This window comes from Alosa sapidissima, chromosome 9 (genome assembly GCF_018492685.1).
Source record: "Alosa sapidissima isolate fAloSap1 chromosome 9, fAloSap1.pri, whole genome shotgun sequence".
Classification (NCBI taxonomy): domain Eukaryota; kingdom Metazoa; phylum Chordata; class Actinopteri; order Clupeiformes; family Clupeidae; genus Alosa; species Alosa sapidissima.
Genome location: NC_055965.1, coordinates 32,938,293 through 32,959,843, shown reverse-complemented (window position 1 = coordinate 32,959,843; position 21,551 = coordinate 32,938,293). Strand labels below are relative to the sequence as shown.

Genomic DNA, 21,551 nt, shown 5'->3' with positions numbered 1-21,551 from the left:
TTACACCTTTAAACCTTTGAAAAGCATGCAAATCGATTGCCATGAAATTACAGACTAATCTGGAATACTGTGTTTAATAAAAACACAGTATGCTTTACTTGTAATGACCTAGTTAGGTGAAATAGGAATTCTCAGTAGTGTAGGTGCACTACACTAAGTAAGCATTTACTTACACAACTTGCAATTCCTATTTCAGATTAGTCAGTAATTTCAAGGCTCAATTTCATCGGTTTGCATGCTTTTTAAAAGTAATTAAGGTTAACCAACTAAATTCACAGTGTAGCACAAACTTCAGCAATTCAAGTAGTTTACTTGATTTAAATTTACTTTTCCACCTCAACATTAAATTACACTCATTTTAAGCAAGTAATCTCAACAAAACACAAAAACTGAGTTATACTTACTAAACATTTGAAGTAAAGATAGCTGTGAGGTTTTAGAGTCTGGCATAGATCATTCACACACACACACACACACACAAATCTGAAATGTTTCACTAAGATGTAGTGCAATATGTAATATGGCTAAATTGTAGGGGTACAATGAACAATATAATGGCCTAACATCGGCATCAGCCAATATTTGCCTTGTTGACTGGTATCGGCTTATCTATGGCAATACAATGGCAGTGGCTTGCGTATAGTTCTTACAATTTTCATATAGTTCAATTCTTTTTATAATGAATAGATGATAGCTTCAGCGAAAGTTCTACTAGGAAGACTCGTAGTGTAGCTTACTCCTCCCATGCTTACACAGAGCCAATCTGAGCTTTGCCTACTTTTGGGAAAGCCCTGCAATCTGATCATTCACTCATTCAATCAGCGCTAGCCTATAGGAATTCAATGGCTCTTTAAATATGTACCACCTAACACTGCTTCTGCTTCTCAGTATGCTGACTTTGACGTCCTAGCTCAGGCTTCCGCGTGGACCTGGGCTCTCTGCATTTTTACATTCGCCCCTTCTGCCCTCAGTGGCGTTACTTGTTACAATCCTACCGCGCTCGTTTGCTGCGCTGTTCAGACCTGTGCGTCCTTCAGTCAGGGCCACTGCATGTCGCTTCATCGCTAATCTCTGCATATCGGAGCCAGTCACGCTCACGCTGTTGCAGCCTTCACTTCACGGTAACCTACTGCCGGGTCGCCGTCCTCGCGCAACTCTGTTGCAGGCCCATGTCGTTTTCGGCAACGATTTCTCAAGCTTCAGCGTCTGGTTGGTAAGGTTATCGTGCTCTCTCTTCCCAAGCTCCTCGAGCTGGGCTACACTCTACCCACAGTCATGCAACCTGCTTGCCAACGATATTCGGCGGGCAGCAAACAAACAGACTTGTCTGACACGGTTTAACTTTCACTTAAGCCTCCTTACAATAATTCCTGCTGATTTTATAATCCCTGCGATTTGTGCTGTTCATTGCTAGCTGCACCACGCTGCCGTTGAACCCAACCCTGTATTAAGACCTGTTTAATTGATGTTCTACACTCACTGTGGTTATCTCGATGTCTACCTTGGTTGAGCGTCGTCAAACCAGTTGTCTTTTTGTGTAGCCTCTTAATTTGCCTCGATGCTCGTTGGGCTGCATAGGCTTTAGGCTAGGCTACTCGTCTGCTGGACCTTCGGTTCAAGTATCACTCCTTGTGCATGGCTGCGGGAAGCCAGTTCATCGTTGCATTCGTTTAATCATCTGGGATTGCGTCCCATACCTTCTGGTAGGAAGTCTACACGGCCTTCCTCGGGTGATTCTCTGCATGCACTTGCCGTTGCTCAAACTACTCTCAGCTACCGCTGATCTGTCATGTCCCAGGTATGCCGTGACGTCCCCGACGTTCTCGGCTATCTGGGTTCTCAATTTTGGGGGGTCTTACACCAAAGCACGAACCAAAATGACGGCACGCCGGCCCATGGTCATCAATTGCCAGTATGTCACACAAGCTATTATCTAGGCAATAATAGGTGTTTTCTTTTCAATGCCCGTATTATGTCAGTGTTCATGAGCTGACACCACAGTGTGGGCTCATGCCCACATGGTTGAGCTTTTAATTAAGAAGCTGTGTCATTTGTGTATGTAACATATCCTTCTAGCGTCTTTTGTATGTTTAAAATGTCTTTTCTGATTCCGTATCGTGTATTGGGTTCCTAGGAATTCTATGGCAGGCCTCACTTTGCTCACTGCCCACCAGTGGGTCGCTTCAGCACTCCATATATTGGTGTTAATGGTTACCTGCTGTTCATGATTATGTCGGCAGTTTTACATTTCGCTAGTTGTGGTTTAAGTGGTGGCCTATGCTGGAAGTTCGTTGATCACGACTACCAACGTAGCCGTTGGCTGGTTGTTTTACCGATGACGATGCTACATGTCGCCTGTCTAACCACTCCTTCCTTCTCGCAGGTCAAACGGAGCGGTCCATCATCACTGGCAGACTCAAGTCTCCTTCAGGCCAACGAGAAGCCCTTCATGCACTCTCTTTAGACACAACGGGTCTCTGCGTGTCCGTGTGATTTCAGCCCATCTAGTCACGCCATCAGTCACATTGATTGCTGACTCGAATTGCCGTTTTAGCAGGATCCTCTGCAAATAATGTGTACTCTAATTTCCATTCTCCTATTTTGCCTTGGCTGTTTTGTTTTTGGCAGATATGCTCACCCGAAGTGATCGCGCCAGGGAGGACGTGCAAGTTCCTTTTACATTCTCCTCCCAATCTTTAATTTGCTAACCCCTGCAGGTGCATCATGCCTCCCCTCTTCCGTTGAGGGGATGCAGTTTGTCAATGGAGAAGCAGTTTCACATATCACACTAACATCTACTTTCTTACAGGGATGGCAGTGCCGGTTCACGGAATCACGCAATCGTGTGGATCATGTTTCCAGTTCATACTGGAGGGGGGTCATCCCTCCGTCTTCACAAATCTCCCGAAGGCCAGCGCTTTCGAGGATATCTCCTCTTGTAGCACGGCTTAAAACTAGCCTTCCTAATCCCAACACTTATCACCTGTCTAGAACTGACTCTTGACTGTGTAAAACCGGCACTCACTGATGCACTTTTCGTTATTGTGCTCTACCTTCTAAATTGTTTTTAATTGCACTGGCATTGTGGGAGAATTGTTTTAGCTTTAACCTGTTTGCCGTCACGTTGGTCTAGGTTGCCCTAGACGCTGGTTGCCCAGCTCACTGTCCAGGTTGCCTTGGACGCCGGTTGCCCGGCTCATGACGCTCGTCTAGGTTGCCCTAGACGCTGGTTGCCCAGTTTGGTCCAGGTGGCCCTGGATGCCGGTTGCCCGGCCGTCATGTCTGTCTGGGTTGCCCTGGACGCTGGTTGCCCAGCTCATGGTTCAGGATACCGCTATACGGTCAATGTTAACTGCCTGATACCGGACTTCGACGCAATTGGATGACACTACGTCTGTCATCTGTTTAGATCGCCTCTGGCCCGCTATATCAGCTACACAGATATTGGTTCCCCGCGACGCAAGGGGCAAAAGTTACGTGCATCATACTCCTTGCCAGACTCGAGTCTCTCCCTGAGCAAACGCTTCCGTGAGAACTCTGGATTCCCAGGGTACATTGTCAGTCGCTTTGATGTGAATGTCCTGGCCACATGGAATGTCACGCGAATGCACACCCCTCCACTCACTCAGGGGCCAGTGCTTGGCGCATGACTAATATAATTTCTGCATCCATTTGGGCGATATGTATTGCTTATTCTCTCCTCATTGCTACCTTTACTCATTGTCTCTCCAGCAGCCAGTTCTAAAGTGTACTATCCTGCCACAGTGGTGCAGCTGGTATAGCAAGCTCGCGTTAAGTCATTCTCAGAGCTCCTCTGCACTCTGAGATGCATAAGCACCATGGTGGTACCCCAGCACTCATCTGTTCGTTGTCTCGTCATATTTCAGTTACATATGTTTCTTCCTCCTGTCACATACAGGCATGAATTGTCCTGAAGTCCTTTGTCTACGTCGCAAGGTCATGCTTCCCTCGCATTACTGATGCTGCTCATCTTATTTTGGGGGGCTTTCCAAGAGCAGGTGCTAAGGTGTAGCTCACACGCATCCATCTTGGCCTTGGGTCTGCAGCTCAATGCATTCATCTCACTCTAGCCGCTGCAGGTGAGCTATCGAACCAGAACACACATCTGGCTTCACAAGCACTAGTCTTCTACAAAACTAGTCATGATGCTTATCTATCCTAAATATTAAACCACATGACTTCGATGCGAATATACTCAAGCACCCATATCAACTAACTCATTGCTCCGGTCCCAAGCATCTGCAACCACAAGCTCTATTCCCCTGCATTGATCCTGAGTACATCATGTTTAACCTTTTAACCCTAACCATGTTTTGCTTCCCTGGTCCCCGTTCACTACCTCAAACTACGGCTCACACTTTACCTGATTTTCAGCAGCCATCTAGCTAACGTGCTGCTTAAATGTAACCTCTCTTCAAAGAGGTTCACTTGTTACTCATTCCGCATCGGCGCAGCCAAGACTGCCGGCCAAAAAGGGCTATCCACGTCATCCATCAGGATGCATCAAACTAACTCCTCTTGACATTTTCGATGCTCAGAAGTTGCTCTCCCATGTTAACTCGGGTACCTCATTTTACCTTCACAAATCCTGGTGGCGGTGGTTAAATTCTGGCATTCGCCTTGCACTAATCGCTGAAACATATTGGGGCCCAGCATGCCGGTAGCTTGTGGTGATTTAGTCTCAGCCATGGGCATGTTGCCCTTTTCACTGGTTGCCCAGCTTGTTCGACGCTTATGGTTCAGGTCACTTCTCGCCGGTCGCCCGGCTCGTGATGCACGTCTAGGTTGCCCTAGACACTGGTTGCCCAGTTTGGTCCAGGTTGCCCTGGATGCCGGTCGCCCGGCCATCACATCGGTCTAGGTTGCCCTATACACTGGTTGACCAGCTCATGGTTCAGGTCGCACCGTACGCCGGTTGCCCGGCTCGTTACGCTCGTCTAGGTTGCCCTAGACGCTGGTTGCCCAGTTCCGTCCAGGTTGCCCTGGATGCCGGTCGCCCGGCCGTCACGTTGGTCTAGGTTGCCCTAGACGCTGGTTGCCCAGCTCACTGTCCAGGTTGCCTTGGACGCCGGTTGCCCGGCTCATGACGCTCGCCTAGGTTGCCCTAGACGCTGGTTGCCCAGTTTGGTCCAGGTGGCCCTGGATGCTGGTTGCCCGGCTGTCATGTCTGTCTAGGTTGCCCTAGACGCTGGTTGCCCAGCTCATGGTTCAGGTCGCGTCGTACGCCGGTTGCCCGGCTCGTGATGCTCGTCTAGGTTGCCCTAGACGCTGGTTGCCCAGTTCGGTCCAGGTTGCCCTGGATGCCGGTCGCCCGGCCGTCACGTTGGTCTAGGTTGCCCTAGACGCTGGTTGCCCAGCTAATGGTCCAGGTTGCCTTGGACGCCGGTAGCCCGGCACGTCTCGTGGTCTAGGTTGCCCTAGACGCTGGTTGCCCAGCTCGCATAAGCACTAAAGTCCAGGTTGCTCTGGATGCCGGTGGCCTGGCTCGTCACAATGTACTAGCTTGCTAGTCACTGGGCGCCCAGATCGTGAAGTGCTTATGGTCCAGGTTGCCCTGGACGCCGGTTGCCCGGCCGCCGCATTGGTCTAGGTTGCCCTAGACGCTGGTTGCCCAGCTCGTCAAGCTTCTAAATCCCACTAAAGTGAAAGCATGCTGCGGGCCCCACTACAACCCTAGGTTTATGGTTAACACCTAGCTACTTTAAAATTCTGTCGGCGTCCTGGCACAACGTCTTCACCCCGGCCCAGTCATGCTGTTTAATTCATCTTGTATGTATACTAATGTCTCTGCTCCTCTCAGAACCAGATTACTGAGTCACCGCCCTGGCGGGCATCACTCATCCTTTTGGGGGTAGGCTCCCCGCCCCTGCCTTCATCCATCGGCAGGAGACGAGATCCGCTCATCGCTGGACGGATCCGAGACGGGGCCTACGCCAAAGACTGTTACCTATTCAGGACTCTATCATGCTTGCATCCAAGCCGTTCCTTTACTAATTAAATTGTTAACTGATTCTATTCTGTCTACTGAGTCTTTCTGGTAGAATTATAATTTCCCTGTCATTGTAGTGTATTACTAACTACAGAAATATGTAAACAAACAAATACAAATAAATGTCAGGAAATGCATGGCCTTACACCAACCTTAATGTCTGGAGTTTGCAGTGGGGACTAGACAGTCCCTTAGCGAGAAGCTGAACTCCAGAATCTCCCAGGTCATTGTCACTCAGGTCCAGCTGTATCAGGGAGTTTGGTGACTGTAGAACAGTAGCCACAATTTTCCAGGAGTTCTCTAAGAGTTTGCATTCAGCAAGTCTACAGAACAACATGAGAAGATAAAAACATTACAGAGATGGATAAATGGAAGGGATACTGTTTAAACAGTGCCCCATTAAATCAACATACTCAAGAGATATTATCCCCCTATAATGACAGTAGGCTACACAGATCATTCACATACACACTATCCCTCACACACACATACACACTATGCTGCCCTCGTACTGTGTCACTAGCAGGTAGAACTAGACTGCTAGATAACATCTAATTGGAATAAAATTGTCCTTCTAAACCCTGTGTGTTTGTCAGAAGCTTTCCAATAAATAAAAAAGGCTTGACTTCTTGTGTTTACTGACGTTTACAACAATGCTTCACTTTCAACATACATCATTATTTACATGATACATTGTCATCATGTAAAACTGTAAAAGAAAACAGAAAAAGATGCATATGCATTTCACATAACATTACATATGCAATACAACACAATTAGCTAATGCTGCTAACAACACAGCTTCAACACACAGGGATTGCTAGTAATTAGCCTTCGGAATACCAGAGCCCGTCTACGGAGAGCCTGTTCACTCCCTATTAAGCCCCATTGTACCGAATTTGGTTGCAGTTCCACCAGAGTTCCACTGGGGGTGATAGCGGGCGAGTGCAACATGAATGGGGGTCTATGGAGCTAGACGGTTAAATTTGTGATTGAAAATCTGATTGTCGTTGACAAATGACAGATTGTATTGTAATTTCTGCAAGTTCAATATGGATTATAGGACAAAAGTTAAATGAACGAATATTTGAATATCCTTTTTTTTACAGGTTGGGTCATCGTTAGCCTGGCTAGCGCCACCACTTCTCAATGAGACGTGGTCTGGGAACCAAACGTTCATTTTCTCATATTTGAAAAAAATGCCCAGATCCGTTTATTGGGTGCCACGGATGTCTATCAAATGCGTCTGTGCATAGCTCATCATCGTCTTGCTTTCCCACCTGTTCTGTGATTGGTTCCCTATCTCAGGCGAAAATTTGCTCCATGGTCTCCAGGCTGCCTTAGCAGCGTGAATCAAATCGCGCGCAAGGCAGCATGGGAACACCCAGGCTAGGTCATCGTTGCCCATAACACGCTACCATTCTGCTAATGAATGATGTCATTGACATTTTTGAAAGGCTTTATAAGCGACTTTAAAAAAATATATAATGTTCAGCAGTGTGTATTTTCTTTGCCTCCCCTTTCGAATGCAACAATCAGATTATTAGACAAAAAATTATATCCCGAGAAGTGGATTTTGAGGGTTATAGCTCCATTGACATCCATTCATTCTGCACTCGCCCGCGAGCGCCCCCACATGGAACCAAAGGAAGGAAGTTTCCCGAGAGTTCAAGTTCTTTTTAGACATTCTCTGGAAATACCAACGAGAGCTAGCATAACTTAGCTAACTATAGTATGCACAAAACACATAGCCAAGGTACTACAAAACTCAAAAGATATCTCATGAGAAATATTGACTGACACAAATGTCAGACAATTTACAGACCAATAATGTCGAAGGTTCAAAAACTTAATAAGAAGGATTTTTCAGAGACTTGGCTGGTATTGACCTATCGGTAAATAATATGACACACGATAGCAGTGGCCTATGTTTATCCGTTATGTCACATCAAGTCTGCACTTGCTAAATGTTTAACAATGCACAGCTTGCTTGAGAGTTAATGCTATGAAGGACCCAGTTTAGGTTCAGTTTTTTTTAAATGGTAAATGACATTTAGTGTGTTTCACTCCTTCGAGCACTCAAAGAGCTTTACACATTTTTTGCCTCACATTCACTCTTTTACACAATGACAATTCAAGAGGCAGTAGCGGTCCTAGCTTGTATGACACCCTGGGCAGTGTGAGGGTGACTGACTTTAGCCTACTAAATGCATTAGTTGTGCAATATTCCTCCAGGGCTTAAAATTCATTTTTCAAAATGGGGGGGAATTCCCCCCTTAGGTTATTCATGTAGGGGGGATTTACACAATTTGGGGGGGAGGGGGGGTCGATTCTGATACCAAGTCAAGAATTGCGATTTCAATACTTCGATACTTTTTTTAAAAAAGTGTTTGATTTTGGGGCCCCCACCACCCTGACGTCATCAGTAATATATACTGTAGTGGGATCATTCACAACAGTGGACATCCTAGATTCTGCTTGACTCTCTCCACACACACAAACACACACTGAAAATGATAGCTTATGTGATATGTTTCTATCATATATTTTTGAATTCATATAGAGTGTATTTATTTAATAATGCATTTTTTAAAGTATAGCATTTTACTAGTAATTACTACTAGCTAAACATATTTAGTCATTTGAATGCCTCATATTGACGTTTAACCTATAACACTTAGGCATATCTTTAATGTGGTGTGTAGGTCCAATTGAGTGCACATTGGTGATGAGTAGGTGTAATTGAGTGCCTGTCACTTTAAGAAAATACCTGAGAGTAATTCTATGGAGTAATTAGCCCCCCTTCAACCTGACGGTTTTAGGCTGTAGTCGCTAGTGAATAAAAGTTGTGCATAGTGCGGTATGTGTATGCAAATCATTATGTTTTCTATGTCATTAGATACAATAAATGTTGACATGTCGAAGACAATCTTTCTGGGATCAAGTGTTGACGTGACCTGAGCTAGCAGGATAGTTACCAAGGAGCTCTTTCCAGATGTAAAAGTTTGCCATGGTACCGTAGCCTATTTGCGTAAGCGCAAAGTGGCTCTCTCTCTCTCTCTCTCTCTCCGTGTGTGTGTGCGTCTGCATGAAGCTATGTTCAATTCAACTCGGTAGTTGATCAGTCCGGTCAATAGCACCGCATTCACGCCACTTAATGATTAGGCTATATTAACGTCATCAGACAGGCTGTAAAAGTGTATGCGGGAATTTCTCGCATTATGATGGCTAGAGTTGCGGGACTTGAACAAATTATGCGCAATACCCGCAATCCCGCAGTGAAATTTAAGCCCTGTTCCTCCCCTCTCCCCAGGGATGGATTACTGCACGGGCCTACCGGGCCCAGGCCCAGGGGCCCAAGGGGTCAGGGGGCCCTGAAGCCCAAGCCTTTGCATGGAATCATTGCCTCAATATCAACAAATCAGGATGTAGGCTATGAATCTGATTGAATTTAGTATTGGCCATCCCCAAAATGCACCAGAATACAGGAAATCACATCAAACAAATTAAAAAATTTCTGGGGGAGGACCCCCAAACCCCCCCTCCTACATATACGACAATAAGTGGGGGGCCCTTAATACATCTGGGCCCAGGGGCCCGAAAGTTCATAATCCACCCATGCCTCTCCCCCTTGCTGAAAAAACCCCAGCTTGAAACCAGCTTATGCTGGTAGCTGGTTTTAGCATTTCAGCTGGTCTGGGCTGGTTTTCTTCCAGCTCTTGCTGGTCTTTGCTGGTGTAGCTGGTTGGACAGCAGGTGAACATGCTGGTGTGACCAGCCTGACATGTGGGATACAGCTGGTGTAGGCTAAGTTGGTCATGTTGGTGACCAGCCTGCCAAGCTTGACATTGTTGGTGTAAGATGGCCATGCTGGTGTGCTAGAATGACCAACATAAGCTGGCATGGCCAGTTAAACCAGCAATGTAAGACCAGATAAAATTACCAGCTTGAGATGGTACGATAAGCAAAACCAGCTGAAATACCATCTTAAGATGGGTAAGCTAGATAAACTCTTGCGAAAACATACCTTCAGCTGGTCAACCGTTTAGGGTGGATAGGATAACCTTTACTTTTGAATCGAGGTATCTTAATGTTTTGTACTGTCGGGCTACATCAGCAATAGACAGCAGTGACTGCAACATTATTTAGTCACTATAGTTAGCACAGTCTCTCCATCAGAAACTCACCGTGCCTTTCTGCAGCACCTCACAGCTGGGAGCAGTCTCCTGCGACCCTCATCTGATGTGTTGTATTTCTTTAGCTCAAACTCATCCAGCACCTCCTCAGACATCAGAAGTATGTGGGCCAGTGCTGAACAGTGGGCAGGAGACAACTTCTGTTTGATTTTCTTTGGTGATGACAGGTATTTCTGAATTTCTTTGTGCATGGAATCATCATTCATTTCAAGCAAGCAGTGGAAAAGATTGATGCATCGTTCAGGAGCGAGACCTTCCCTGTTGAGCTTCTTCATGTACTGACATGTTTCCTTAATACTATCAGAGCTGTTGTGTGTGTTGCTCAGAAGACCTTGCAGAAGTATGTGATTGCTCTCCACAGAAATACCCATGAGGAAGCGAAGGAAGAGATCCAGGTGTCCGTTCTGGCTCTCCAAAGCCTTATCAACTGCACTCTTAAGTAAAACATGCAAGTCATCCTGAGGTTTTAATCGTAGTGCTGATTGAAAAGAATATAACATTGATGGATTGACTTCATGTCTACGCTCATCACTGAAGAGGGTTTTCAATGTCTCAAGGTTCTTAGCTAAATATGAGTGAAACACAAACACAGCTGCCAGAAACTCCTGGACACTCAGATGCACAAAGCAGTAGACCTTCCTCTGGTGAAACACAGATTCTTCCTTGAAGATCTCGGTGCACATGCCAGAGTAAACTGAGGCTTCACTGACATCAATGCCAGACTCTCTCAGGTCTTCATCATAAAACATGAGGTTGCCATCCTCTAGATTCTTGAAAGCCAGTTCTGCCAGCTTCAGTAGTATTTTTTTCTGTGATTCCAAGAGCCTCTTCTTATCTGTTTCTTGGCTTTCTTGATACTTCTGATCCTTTCTTGTGGTCTGGATGAGCAAGAATTGTATGAACATCCCAGTCAGTGTTTTGGGAATGTCTTTGATGTTTTTCTTTTCCAGCATCTGCTGAAGTACAGTGGCTGCAATCCAACAGAAGATTGGAATGTGGCACATGATGTGGAGACTCCTAGATGCCTTAATGTGGGAGATAATTCTGTCGGCCTGACTCTTATCACTAATTCTCTTCTTGAAGTACTCTTCCTTCTGTGGGTCATTAAATCCTCGTACTTCTGTTACCTGGTCGATGAACTGAGCAGGAATCTGACTGGCTGCTGCTGGTCGTGAGGTTATCCAGATGAGTGCAGAGGGAAGCAGAGTTCCCTGAATGAGGCTCGTCATCAGAACATCCACTGATGATGTTTGTTTTACATCAGCCAACTTACTGTTCTGTTCCAGATCCAGAGTCAACCGACTCTCATCCAAACCGTCAAAGATGAACACAACCTGACAGTCTTTGTATCCTTCACCATCATTCAGCTCCTTCAGCTCAGGGTGGAATTCAAGCAGGAGCCTGTGAAGACTGTACTGATCACCCCTGACTAAATTCAGCATCCGGAAAGAAAGGGGGAACATAAAATCTACATCCTGATTTGCTACTCCATCTGTCCAATCAAGAATGAACTTTTGCACTGAGACTGTTTTTCCAATTCCAGCAACACCTTTGGTCATCACAGTTCTGATGTGCTTCTCCTGTCCAGCTAAGGGCTTGAAGATGTCATTGTAGTTGATTGGTGTGTCTTCTGTGGATTGAGATCTGGATGCTGACTCTACCTGCCAAACCTCATGTTCCTTATTCACCCCTTCACTCTCTCCCTCTGTGATGTAGAGCTCTGTGTAGATCTCATTGAGGAGAATCTCAGCTCCTTGTTTGATGATGCCTTCAGGTATATTCTCAAACCTCCTCTTCAGACTGGCTTTGTGATTCTTTATAACTCTTCTCAGGTCCTCGTCTATTTACAAATGACAAGTCAATAAAGACAGTTAGGTCCTGTTGAACTATTTAATAATTTCTGATTGGACAAGACGCATTCCATGAGTTATCATGAGAGGCGATATTTCAGGACATCCTCAGTCGGGCACTTTAGTTACACATTACAGGTAGTAATGATCACCCATTTTGCATTAAAATGTCTGGGTACGAACATTCCAAGGGAGAGAGCAGCGATTTCATAATATTACACTTCAGTGAGAAAATGGAGGGTGAATGTTCAATTTAATAAGAGTCCTAAAAGTACCCAATACACCAACAGGTATTCCAACTTGATACATCAACATGTTTTATCTATTTGTGTCTGTCTCGGAAAAAATATTTTTTAAAAAATACTGAAACTATTCATGAGTATTAACCAGTGTTGGTCAAGTTACTTGGAAAAAGTAATTAGTTACTGATTACTGATTACTTATCCAAGAAAGTAATCTAGTTACTTTACTGATTACTTATTTTCAAAAGTAATTAGTTACTTTACTAATTACTTTACTTAGTTACTTTACAAAAACACACTAGCTATACACAACCTGAATACGCTTTTTTAAAACTTGGTTTTATTAGTTTCAATCTTAACTTTTTGGTGTGTATACTCCTTCATTCGAATAGATGTAAATAAAATACAGCAAAAAAAAATATTAAAACCAAAGTCTCTATTAACATTTACATCTTTTAACAGTTGCAGTGCAGAGAGGAGTAATGCATTTACCAAAACAGAAAATGCTGTTGCATGCCACATTTAGGCTGTTCTAATGTCAAGAAGAGTATGTGTTTGAACTGTGTGTGTGCAGTGCCGCTGCTGGCTATTTTGGTGCCCAAAGCAGAACTGTTAGTTTAAAATATTTCTTAAGAAATACTACTAATTTGATGCAGTTTAACTCATTTATAAATAGTGCGCTGTCACTTTAAGAGCATCTACACAACTCTCATAATGATCAGCTCCATTCAAATATAAGCCTATGGCTAGTCCACAAACTCCACATTTGGCACTATATTGCTAATAGTCCTGATATTAAGTTGGTATAAACAGCTAGCTAGACATTTTCTGTTTGCAATTAAAAGTGATAGCCCGTATGAGCCTGGTAGCACCTATCTGAGTGGAATGTGTTTCAATCGGCATAGGCTACTGTGCTTCATGTAAATGCTTAGTTTAAGGCAGTGGTTCTCAAACTTTTTCTTTCATTCTCCACTTTGATCAAGGGGGCCTTTTCGAGCCCCACCTGTCCCTCATCGCTCTAAGAAAGTGGTAGGTCAAGCTTAAAATTGTCAAATGTATTGAAATAATGACAAGTTCTAAATATATCCTCTTCAGCAGAGTTAAAATCAGCTGGTGCTGCAGATATAATAATAAATAAATACATAATGTGCCATTGTAAATTAAACACACATATTTCTGTTTTCCAGCAACATATTAGGAAGCATAGCCCAATATTTTACAGCATTGTACAATATATTCAATGAAATACCAACATGCTGCATTAAAGGAATTATCCGGAGTAAAATGCACTTTAGATCAATTTACGGATGATTGGGAGTACATACGTTGAGTTGACATCCAAATCATGTCATTCGGATGTGTTTTGAGGAAGTTCGATGTTACCGTTTTTAGTCAAAACTCATTAGCGTGGAAGTGAGGGCATATTATTTCGCCGCTACAAAACGCTATTTTTATACCTCTTCTACAGTTCCAAACAACATTACACTTACGTGGTAGTGAGTAGAGGGTCCCTAAAGCCAAACCGAAGTATCCTGAGGTCTTTATGTGGTCGTGCATCCCTCTTAAGAGCGTGTCTACGTCGTTATCGGGAAACTGGGCCCTGGCCTTTTCAGTCCCTCATGGCCTCTTTCTACCATCCATCCTCCCTGACGCTTATCACTACGGTAGGGCCGGCCCGGCTGGTATCTGAGAAAACTTTTTAGAAAAGACGGGCTACAGTATATGGACCCAACCAATTAACTCTTGGGAGGGGAGAACAACCCATGCAGAGGCTGTGGTGTTAGGCATAGAATGCGAACGTGTGTAGCCAACTTTAAGAGAAGATAGATTAACGTGGCAAATGTCAATATTTTTCCTTCGACCGGCCCAAAAGTGAAGCGGCCCACCGGGAATTCTCCCGATTCTCCCGATTACCCACCGGGCCTGCCTGTAGCCTACTGGCCCGTTATAACAGGAGCCAGGGCATTATAATATTCTGGCTGCATTCACTGTGATTTGGAAAATGGGCAAAAATATAATGTGGTCTTTGCCTTTTTGTAATGGGGCTGGTGAGTGTTGAAGTCTTCAATAGTTCGTTTCCCTTAAACCAGCGTTTCTCTACTGGGTCGCGGAGACATGCCAGGTAGGGCGCGAAAAACAGGAGTTTTTTTAATTTATTTTTTTTATCTGTAGCCTAGGCCCAGGTAGCACCCGATTCGCAATGGACGCACTGTGTTATTCATAGGGAAGCGCTCGTGTCAAGGCAGCGTGAGCGCATGTTTGAAACTGCAAGCACGTTCACTAATGAACATTTCTTGAAGCTGGCCTATCTTAGCGATATATTTGGATACAGGGCTACAGGGAACCCGCGACGTCCTCTATTTTCACCTGTTGCTGCAGCCGTCATGTCGGAATCTGGGGGTGTCTCAATGAGTTTCACATTCCTGTGCCGGCTTGCTAGGTGCTTGCTCAGATTTGAGGTGGAATTTTTCGCTGTAGACAACATTTTTCTTCCCACGAAGAGTGTACAGCGTTAATGTTTTTTTCTTAATGTCTGAACTGCAATGAATTAAAGGGGTGGTTCGGGGTTTTGGACATAAGACCTTATTTCCAAGTAAGCAAGTGTGATATTTATCAGTGGAGACTGTTTTCAGCACGTTTCATCCAGTCCTTCTAATTGCAGAGTTCGCAGGTGCTAGGCTAGCGCAAGTCAACGGTATGTGCTAGCCTGCCACTAAAGACAGTCTTACCCACTCCAAAGTACACCTGAGGCAAATTCCAGACAATCGATGTAAATGTCTGTTGATAGAATAGTGTAAGAAATACAACTACCCTTGCATCGCGTTGCAATAGTTATACTTTGGTCCCTAAAGTTGCTAGTAGTCATTTTGCAACTCAGCGGCGGACTGATATTACCAAGGCTACTACTAGGTATCCCCATTGGAGTGCGCTTTACTGTTTACTTTTCGGCGCAGTACTACTAACCGGAGCAAGTATAATTCCGCCGCTGCTAAGAAACTAGTCCCTCAAAATGTAATGCGATCGTTGAAATTCAAGGATAGAATAACGTTAGAAATAACACTGTCAATACAGACATTTACATCGATAGTCTGGCGTTATAATTTATTTGCCTCGGGTGTACTTTGGAGTGGGTAAGACTGTTTTTAGTGGCAGGCTAGCACATACCGTTGACTTGCGCTAGCCTAGCACCTGCGAACTCTGCAATTAGAAGGACTGGATGAAACGTGTTGAAAACGGTCTCCACTGATAAATAGCACACTTGCTTACTTGGAAATGAGGTCCTATGTCCAAAATCCTGAACCACCCCTTTAAATGCTCCATGTTCGCGCTCTCTCCTGCACTCCATGTCTTGCACACGTGTGTCTGTTGTTTACATCTATATCGTGCAACTATAGCCTACATCATTGTCACGAGTTAGTCTTACAAAATCCATATGGCAAAATCCCAAATTCTTTTACTGTCTATGGCAAAATCACGGTTTAGTAACGCAGCAACGCAGGCTGCTTGCAGGAAAGTAAAAGTAATCTAATTACTGTTTTTGCAATTGTAATCCCTCACATTAATCGTTACTTGAAAAAAGTAATTGGATTACAGTAACGCGTTAGAAGTAACGCGTTACTGCCCATCACTGGTATTAACTCACTGTAAAATAGGACTGTAATCATTAATATTTTGCAATAAATGTAATTACTCTGTTTATTATCATTACATAACAGATACAATCAAGAAAATGTCTAAAAAGCCAAAATGTGTACTCACCTAGTTCCCTCTTTTTGCCTGGTGTATGTTCAGTGTGCAGGTGTCTTCTGCTGTTGATCAGGCCTGTGTGTTCACCCTGTGTGCTCATATCTGTGTGTTCATCCAGAGGAGGCTGTAGAGGAGGTTGGGTTCTGCATGTCTGCATGTCACACTGGGGACAGGTTTGGTCTCCTGGTAGTCCAAGCTGCTCCCAGTAGCTGCTGATGCACTGCCTGCAGAAACTGTGTCCACAGGTGGTGATGACTGGGTCCCTCAGTACCTGCTCACACACTCCACATCTGGACTGATCCTGAGTCAGATCAGTACTGAGCTCACTACAGAGACATGAAATAAGACAATCAAATTAATTTTCTTCTCTCTCTCTCTCTGTCTGTCTCTTTCTCTCTCTCTGTCTACAGAACAAAACAATGAGGACGTGCCCAGGGCTAAAATTGCCAGAGACAGTGCAAGAAATATCTGTCGAAATAGGGGGAAATGTACTGTGTTTTTTCCCCGTAGTGTGTTGTTATTCAGTGGCGCTGCAGCACCCCCTGGTGGCGAAGCTTTAAAACTGCGATGACAATAAAATGATAGCTTATGAAAATCTCTGGTTGTTGTTTCTGTTCCACGAAATTTTGTATGACATGTTTGGGGTGTGGGATGAAGAAAGGGATCATTTTAATAATTTAATACAATTTTCATTTATTTTCAATGTGTATTGGCCAATCAGATTTGTCTTGACGCGATTGCATCAGCCTAGGCTAGCATCCACTCACACTCACAGACAACACATCCCTTTAAATCATAGAATAGAAAACTGTGTAGATTCAAAGTGTTCACACTGTCAAAAAGCAGAATGCACCCCTAATTCCCAGACACTTTCGTCCAAAGCAACTTACTGTATGTCAATTACATTATAGGGCCATACAGTTCTACATGTTTTCTGTGTGTGTGTGCGTATCTCCTTGCAAGACCTCATATCTGTCTAAGCTCACTTTAGTCCTGATGGGACTTGTCCACTGCTGAATGTGGGCATTTCATCCATGGACTTATCACTCTTCATGGAGACACAGCTGGGCACTGGAGATGGAGGTCTGTGTGTGTGTGCTCTGCAAACAAAAAGAGACACAAGATATGAACTCAACACAAATTACTCAATGTGTTCAAAGATAATGTCACATCTCCTCTTACACACACACACACACACGTCAACATTAATGACTTACAGTATCACTCACACACAGAACTCGCTTTACCAGCGTTTAGGGAATAGACTCTGCTGCTACCACCTATTTGTATGCATGTTTCTATGGTGTGTTCCATAGAGGTGGAGCAACTGGGTTTCAGTTATTTACTCTTTCTCTTTGTGTGTGTGTGTGTGTGTGTGTGTGTGTGTGTGTGTGATCACTCTGTACCCACCCTGCACTGGTCCGTGTTGATGCTTTGTTCATGCTAACAGTATCCTGGTCAGTCTCCATGGTTACACAGCTGTGTAGTGCAGACTCTGGTCTCCTGTGACCTGCAGCCCCCTCGGCCTCTTCACTCATCTCAGAGTGTGTGTCTCACTATGTGGAAACAGTCACAACACAAATATGAATTCACATGAGTAAGACGAATATACATCTCAGAGTGTGTGTCTCACTATGTGGAAACAGTCAGAACACAAATATGAATTCATATGAATGAGACAAATACACCAACGATGGTTCAAACGAGACTAGAACCAGACTAGACGTTTGTTAGACTCCCCTCCACACAGGAATCAAAGGACCCACACAGGCGGAAAAGGAGGTGAGGGGAATGCTTGTGTCAACTCTGACTCCACGTTACATGGTATGCTTAGTGGACACCGTCACGCAGACGCACCTCCATTCAATAGACGATCGATCATAATCTCCAAAAGGATATTCTCCTTCAGATTTAAAATAGGTGAATAACATAGCCTACCTAAGACTTCATCACACGTAAACGTTTTTCAACATTTGGTGTAGGCCTATTTCTGCTTAATTTCTGCTTCAATTTATGCAACACTATGGCCTGCATCGCTTCCGCGTCATTACAAATGCACGTCTTTGTGTTTCTCGCTAATAGCCTACAAGTATTTCCTGAAAACTTTGCGCAGCGATTTTGGGTTTGAATGAAGCTCTGGATATCTAGCACATAGTGGAGCAGAGTACAAATGAGATTTGTCACCGTACTTGGAACTATCGTCTATTTTAATCAGTATCGTTGTTTGTCGCAATTAAAAAGTCTCAAGGGCCGGATTACATTATTATTTTGACATACGTCGCGGGCCGGAATTGGGCCGGACGCAGGCCGGATTTGGCCCGCGGGCCGGGTGTTTGAGACCCCTGAACTATAGGCAATACAGTACATTCTCTAAATGTGCCTTAGATTGTGTCTGCCTTTGCCTTTGTTTACTGTTTATGGATGTTTTTTAGTGTAGCGTGAATCCCTCTTTAGTTCTGCCTCGTGTGACCCTTCTTGTCGGTGTGAGTGTGACCACCTTTTAGGTGAATGGTTTGTCGCTGTGTTGGACTAGAGCTACGGGCTCCCACAATGCACTGCAGCTGGGGTTCCAGGATAACTTTGGGCGGGTTATTGTGTGTGTCTTTGCCTTTATTTACTGTTTATGGATGTTTGCCTCTCGTGTGACCCTTCTTGTCGGAGTGACTGTGAGTGTAACCACCGTTTGAGTGAAAGGATGATTATCTAGGAATAACTTATATTTCTAGTTGCTCTACATTTACTTTATGAAACTTTGCCAGGTATTTATAGTACCGGTCAGTGGTGGACAAAGTACACAAATCCTGTACTTGAGTGAAAGTAGACATACACATGGTCAAATGTTACTCCAGTAAAAGTAAAAGTCCTCCTTTTACATTTCCACTTGAGTGGAAGTACAAAAGTACTTGCCTTCAAATGTACTTAACTATCGAAAGTAAAAGTCCTGAAATGTATTATGATTAATACAGTTGCATTTACTATTGTTGAAATAATTCGGCACAGACATGCAGTCATTGAGCCTTTCTCCTCCATTCAAGGACAAAATCAGCTAATAATTGCGATAGATATATAGATAGATAGATAGATAGATAGATAGGTAGATAGATACTTTATTGATCCTCAAGGGGAAATTCAAGAAAGAACTAAAAACAAACTAATGTGATATCTTATCGTAGATACTTCAAAGTAACCACATTTTTCTTTGTTGAATGCTTTACACTTCCGGACCAAATCAAGATGTTCCCTTTTGTGTTTGATAGTGTCAGATTGTCTATCATTGTCTATCATTTGCTCTATGGCGTCAAGAGGCTAGTTGAGGTAACATCAATATTGTGAAAAGGGGACAACAAGGTACGGTAAATAGTAGATATGACAATAACATCTAGGCAAGACCATTATTTAAAGCCTAGCTCTCTTAATAGAAAATATACATCTAAGTACACATTTATTTGGACAGTCTTTTTTCCTAAAGGAACTTCAGTTGTCACAAAATGTAGTGGAGTAAAAAGTAAGATATTTGGCCTTGAAATGTACTGGAGTAAAAGTAAAACATTTAACAAAATTTAAATACTGAGGTAAAGTACAGATACATGAAAAAGCGACTTAAGTACAGTAATTGAGTAAATGTACTCAAGTAATGTCGACCACTGGTAACAGTTTTAGAAAAGCAATAAGCCAAAGGGTCTGGTGTCAGATTCCTACTCATATGTATGTAATTATCATCATAATGGGATCTTTCTAAAAGATAGGCAAGAGTCTGCATGTCATTGAGCTAAGATGTTATCTGCTAGCGCATCGTGCCTAACAACGCCCCTTAGCGTTTGTAGAATCAGCGTAACATACGGCCTCTTGGGGCTTATTGCTTAATTAAGTATAGCGCAACATTAAGTTGATGTTATTTAGTCAAGTCACCAGAATCATACTTCACTAATCAGACCAAGATAACATCTTAGCTCAATGACAGGCTAGAGTCTGTCTTTTAGAAAGATCCCATTATGATGAGAACTACATACATACGAGTAGGAATCTGACACCAGACCCTGTTGTTGAAGTCTTTGAAATGGAGCCCAGTGTCCCAGTGGAGCTTAGTAACTGTTTTACAGACTTGATCATGCTGTTGTCTACAAGCACCTCCCTAACTGTTATCATGAGCACAGAACTCAAAGGTGGGATACACTGATACCAGAGGGACTACATGAGGTACCATGCTGATGTGGAGTCAGCCTTTGTCCTCTGGTGCTATTGGATAAACTGCCCAAGACACACAACACTGACCTCAGCACAGCATGGGCTACCTGCACAGCCCTGATTTAGTTATGAGAACCGGCTTCACCATCAGGGTCACAATATTTACAGGAGAAATCTCAACCATCTGTTCTATTTCTGAGATATCTTGATTGGTATACCAACAAGAAATGGAAAGCTTGTTAGATTTCATACGCATATTTCACTAAAGCCCATCCTTTAGTGTTGCGGTTGTTTCCTTAAAGACACAGTACAATGCATAGGTGTAGAGTAGGTAGGAGGGGGGATTTTACACAATTAACCTGAAAAATTCCTCAGTACAATCCAGTAGTGAAGGCCAAACATGGGATACTGTAGAAGCAATACAGAGGCAAACAAATCCAAACCACCAGTCCAAGATGATGGATTCTGTGATGCTGGCCAACTTGTCTTCATAAACCAATCGGTTCAGGCAAGGTCAGTCAGGGTCAGTTAATTTATAACGCACAAATCTTACACACTGGTGGTTCTGTCTAGTCTGGGCCAACATGGGTTTCCAGCCTCCTTATAGTTCAGGTGTCAGCAGCAGCACTATAGCACATGCTCTCTCTGAGTGAAAAGTGGCTGAGTAGTTTCATCAGAGTTGACATCCATGGGAGTGACTGCTGGGAGATGGGCTCCATGGGTCAGTTAGCACGTTAGCAGGTAGCCACCGTGTTCATGAGTTAGCAGCCATGTTGGAGACCTCTCAGAGGAGTAGTTTCATCAGAGTTGACCTCCATGGGAGTGACTGCTGGGAGATGGGCTCCATGGGTCAGTTAGCAGGTTAGCAGGTAGCCACCGTGTTCATGAGTTAGCAGCCATGTTGGAGATCTCTGGGTGCAGCAGCAGTGTTTGACCCCCCCATACTGAGAGGGAACCAGCAGAGAGAGCTGAGGAACATGACGGTTTGGACCACTCTGTTATGTGATGTGATGTTGGTGAGAGGTTTGGACCACTCTGTTATGTGATGTTATGATGGTGAGAGGTTTGGACCACTCTGTTATGTGATGTGATGTTGGTGAGAGGTTTGGACCACTCTGTTATGTGATGTTATGATGGTGAGAGGTTTGGACCACTCTGTTATGTGATGTTATGATGGTGAGAGGTTTGGACCACTTTGTTATGTGATGTTATGATGGTGAGAGGTTTGGACCACTCTGTTATTGATGTGATGTAGGTGAGAGGTTTGGACCACTCTGTTATTGATGTGATGTAGGCAGTGGTGGAGGAAGTACTGAACCTC

The 21,551-nt window shown here is 43.9% G+C and overlaps 4 protein-coding genes and 1 long non-coding RNA gene across 6 annotated transcripts in view; 1 reads left to right on the top strand and 4 right to left on the bottom strand.

Annotated features, from left to right (window-relative positions):
• LOC121718943 (zinc finger protein 239-like) overlaps nucleotides 1–21,551 on the bottom strand; it is a 627,858-nt gene that overhangs the window by 92,152 nt on the left and 514,155 nt on the right. The window lies entirely within an intron of this gene.
• The window catches only part of LOC121718854 (zinc finger protein 665-like), a 1,212,449-nt gene that overhangs the window by 965,079 nt on the left and 225,819 nt on the right, over nucleotides 1–21,551 (bottom strand).
• Nucleotides 1–21,551, bottom strand: part of LOC121718796 (NACHT, LRR and PYD domains-containing protein 3-like) — an 800,724-nt gene that overhangs the window by 605,775 nt on the left and 173,398 nt on the right. For 2 of the 3 annotated variants that reach the window (XM_042104000.1, XM_042104003.1), the window contains exon 6: nucleotides 6,163–6,333. The exons of the other annotated variant lie outside the window; for it this stretch is intronic. In XM_042104000.1, the coding sequence (XP_041959934.1) occupies nucleotides 6,163–6,333 (171 nt within the window). The remainder of the gene's footprint in view (nucleotides 1–6,162; nucleotides 6,334–21,551) is intronic. 3 annotated transcript variants of the gene reach the window in all.
• LOC121718792 (protein NLRC5-like) overlaps nucleotides 1–21,551 on the bottom strand; it is a 787,595-nt gene that overhangs the window by 691,243 nt on the left and 74,801 nt on the right. The window contains exon 3 of the mRNA XM_042103972.1: nucleotides 17,032–17,145. Within this exon, the coding sequence (XP_041959906.1) occupies nucleotides 17,032–17,145 (114 nt within the window). The remainder of the gene's footprint in view (nucleotides 1–17,031; nucleotides 17,146–21,551) is intronic.
• Nucleotides 501–17,306, top strand: LOC121719038. Its single transcript, XR_006034095.1, has 4 exons — nucleotides 501–1,537; nucleotides 11,191–11,201; nucleotides 13,866–13,870; nucleotides 17,296–17,306. It is a non-coding gene; the product is annotated as an uncharacterized LOC121719038 (long non-coding RNA).